Genomic DNA, 3089 nt, shown 5'->3' on the forward strand with positions numbered 1-3089 from the left:
GTATACGTATATTAAAAAACTTTTGATGAGAATCCCCCATTGGAGGGGAGGTGTTTTGAGATATTTGGCGGTTTTGTGAGCTAAGTAGTATAGGCCTTAAATACAAGAAGACTAGGTATTTATTTGCATTATGTGCAGAAATAAAAAATAATAATATTTAAATAAGAAATTACCTAAACTACCACATTTCTAATACAATTTTGCTTGTTTACTTTAACCAAATCTACCTTCATTTTTAAAGAGGTAAATAGAAACTTAGCCTCAGGGTTAACTAATTTAAATTCACGGTTTAGAATTGAGGAGTAGGGTTTCGGATTTTAGTAAAACAAGATTCTATTATTAATTAGCGTATATAGAAAAACAAGAGAAGCAATTTAGCTTTGGAGTTGCCCTCCTGGCAACCCGACTGACCATTCATAACGCGCCACCTCACTAAAAGTACACGTGTAATATTATTATTTGCTACGCGAACGTAAGCGAGCGTGTGTGTCTCGTAAACGAACTTGTAGAAGACGTCCGAGGCGCGCTCATAAACCGAGAATCCAACAGATTCAGCGACCTTCCCTTCCACTGTCTCCGGCGAGATCTCACTCTGATCCTTCACGGTGGCGTCAACGTCAGGGCAACAACAAGCTCTCTCAAGAAGGAAGCCTCCCCCCTCATCTCCTCCTCCTTCCTCTGATTCGCCTCTACGAACTCCCTCGGCGAGGAAACCGATCCCCGAATTTCCCTTTTATCAGCGGAACTGGTTCATCGCTCTCCTCTTCCTGATGGCTCTGGGATTCTTCTGCCTCGCTCTCTTCCTTTACCTGAGCCTTGATCCCGATTCAGGCTACACCTCCGCTTCCGCCGCACCTTCCGGTAAAGAAGGTGTCGAGGTATTGATTTTCGAATTCTCTAATCGAATACGAATTGTGGTTTGATCACATGCTTAAATGCTTTAATTCCAATGACAGATAACTTATGGGAGCGCGATTAAGCTGATGCACGAGAAGACTAAGTTTCGTCTGCATTCACACGATGTGCCTTACGGATCCGGCAGTGGTCAGCAGTCTGTCACTGGCTTTCCCGGCGTCACTGATTCCAACAGCTACTGGGTACTTTCTCCTTCACACAACATCATATAGTTTTAATCAGATTGGAGTGATGTTATCTTGTGATGGAGTAATAGAGCTTTTAGTTAGTGTATAGATTACATTGTGAGAAGTTCTCACAATGCTTTTTTTTTACCCAAATTGAAATACATTCATAATAGAAATATCAATATCCTTACAAAAGCTGGCGGCAAAACTAAATAGCCCCAGAACCAAGAATCCATAGGAAGCCGCAACTAGAACTTACACTAGGGTGACTTAAACCCACACCGGGGCAGACATAGAATATTTTGCACAATCTGTTTTAGCTCACACTCTAAGTCCCTTGTATTTTTAGCTCTGGTTTAAATAATGATTGTTTTAGGAACCCATTTGTGCACTTTGGTGATGTTTTTTAATTTATAAAAGTGGTTTATGACTTATGGTGGAGTAATGGAGCGGATTGCATTAACTTGTAACAGATTGTTAAACCTGTGCCTGGGACAGCATTCAAGCAAGGTGATGCCATCAAGAATGGAGCAACTATCAGATTGCAGCACATGAAGACCAGAAAATGGCTCCACAGTCACTTGCATGCATCCCCTATTTCAGGCAACTTAGAGGTTTGTATTCCCTCATCTGCTGATCATGGATGTGAAAGATCTGTCTTGAGAGTTTTTTTTTAAGAACAATTGGACTCTAGAGAGAGCTACTACTTCCAGGATATTGATATAGGGAGCTAGTAGTATGTGGATTCTGAAGTTCTGTGCCGGTTTCAATATGTAGTTGCATTCTCTTTATTGCTAACACATCTTATTTGTTCAGGTTAGCTGCTTTGGGGATGATTCAAATTCCGATACTGGGGATCACTGGAAGTAATAATCCTAATAGCTATTTCATATTTGATCTAATTTATTTAGTCTATCCGCATCCACTTAAAACTAACATAACTTACCGTTTGCTCATAGGCTTACAATCGAAGGTAGTGGAAAGATATGGAAACAAGACCAAAGAGTCAGGCTTCAACACATTGACACTAGTGGCTACCTCCATAGCCACGACAAGAAGTACCAGCGCATAGCCGGTGGTCAGCAAGAGGTATAACTAAATCCTGATGTTTTTTTGTTACGTCTTCAAAGATTATGGCAATGTCTTGAAAGTTTATACTCATGCTTAGACAGATATTAAACAAGATTTAATACATTAGATTTGGTTGTTTTTTTCGGGTACGTAGGTCTGTGGAATCCGGGAGAAGCGGGCTGATAATGTTTGGTTGGCAGCAGAAGGAGTATACCTTCCCGTTAATGAGAGTAGCAAATAAGGTGAAGAGTTGTGTTAACTCTCTGAGGAGACTTTGAATCTCATCTTTTACTATCTAGACTCAAAAACAAGAAAGTAGAAATATATGTATTTTGCTAATCTGCGATTGATGATGATGCGCACGAATTTACATATTGTTTTTTTTTTTTTTTTTGAATTTACATATTGTTGGTAGGTATTTGGCATTAATCTTTTTCTCCTTGTTCAAGAGTTTAATTATTATGTGTATGTGATTTAAAACTTCGATTTCTCTAATCAAACATCACCAAGAGTCAATTGACAAGTCCATAACTCAACACTGTCAACAGTGATCACACACCTCATAATTTTTTTAAAAATCTTGAAACTCAATAAAAACATAAAAACGCATATGAATATTACAGCAGAGATCACCATGCGTACTTTATGTAAACCAAATTAATCAAGCATCACAAAAAGATTACACAAAAACACGAGGAAAAAAAATTCAATAAACCAAATTAATCGAGCATTACAAATATATTACAAAAAACACACAGAAAAAAATTAACTACTAGACCGACAATGAAGGATCAAAATCAAAAACCGAAACAATAATAACGGTTTCTACGCTTATTTAATTACAAATATATTACAAAAAAACACAGAAAAAAATTAACTACTAGACCGACAATGAAGGATCAAAATCAAAAACCGAAACAATAATAACGGTTTCTA

General features: G+C 37.9%; 1 protein-coding gene across 2 annotated transcripts; it reads left to right on the top strand.

The window, feature by feature from the left end:
* The first annotated feature begins 491 nt into the window (after positions 1–491).
* On the top strand, positions 492–2669 carry LOC103864608 (stromal cell-derived factor 2-like protein). 2 transcript variants are annotated; one of them, XR_004457410.1, is made up of 7 exons: positions 492–878; positions 957–1097; positions 1556–1696; positions 1899–1948; positions 2042–2171; positions 2308–2524; positions 2556–2669. XR_004457410.1 is itself a non-coding variant. In XM_009142373.2 (6 exons), the coding sequence occupies exons 1-6, from the start codon at positions 771–773 to the stop codon at positions 2392–2394; spliced, it is 657 nt and encodes a 218-aa protein (XP_009140621.1). In that variant the 5' UTR covers positions 492–770; the 3' UTR covers positions 2395–2641. The 2 variants fall into 2 exon arrangements, 1 of the variants encoding a protein (XP_009140621.1); XM_009142373.2 differs by having other exon boundaries at positions 2308–2641.
* The last annotated feature ends 420 nt before the right edge of the window (positions 2670–3089 follow it).

Source organism: Brassica rapa, chromosome A04 (assembly GCF_000309985.2).
Source record: "Brassica rapa cultivar Chiifu-401-42 chromosome A04, CAAS_Brap_v3.01, whole genome shotgun sequence".
Classification (NCBI taxonomy): domain Eukaryota; kingdom Viridiplantae; phylum Streptophyta; class Magnoliopsida; order Brassicales; family Brassicaceae; genus Brassica; species Brassica rapa.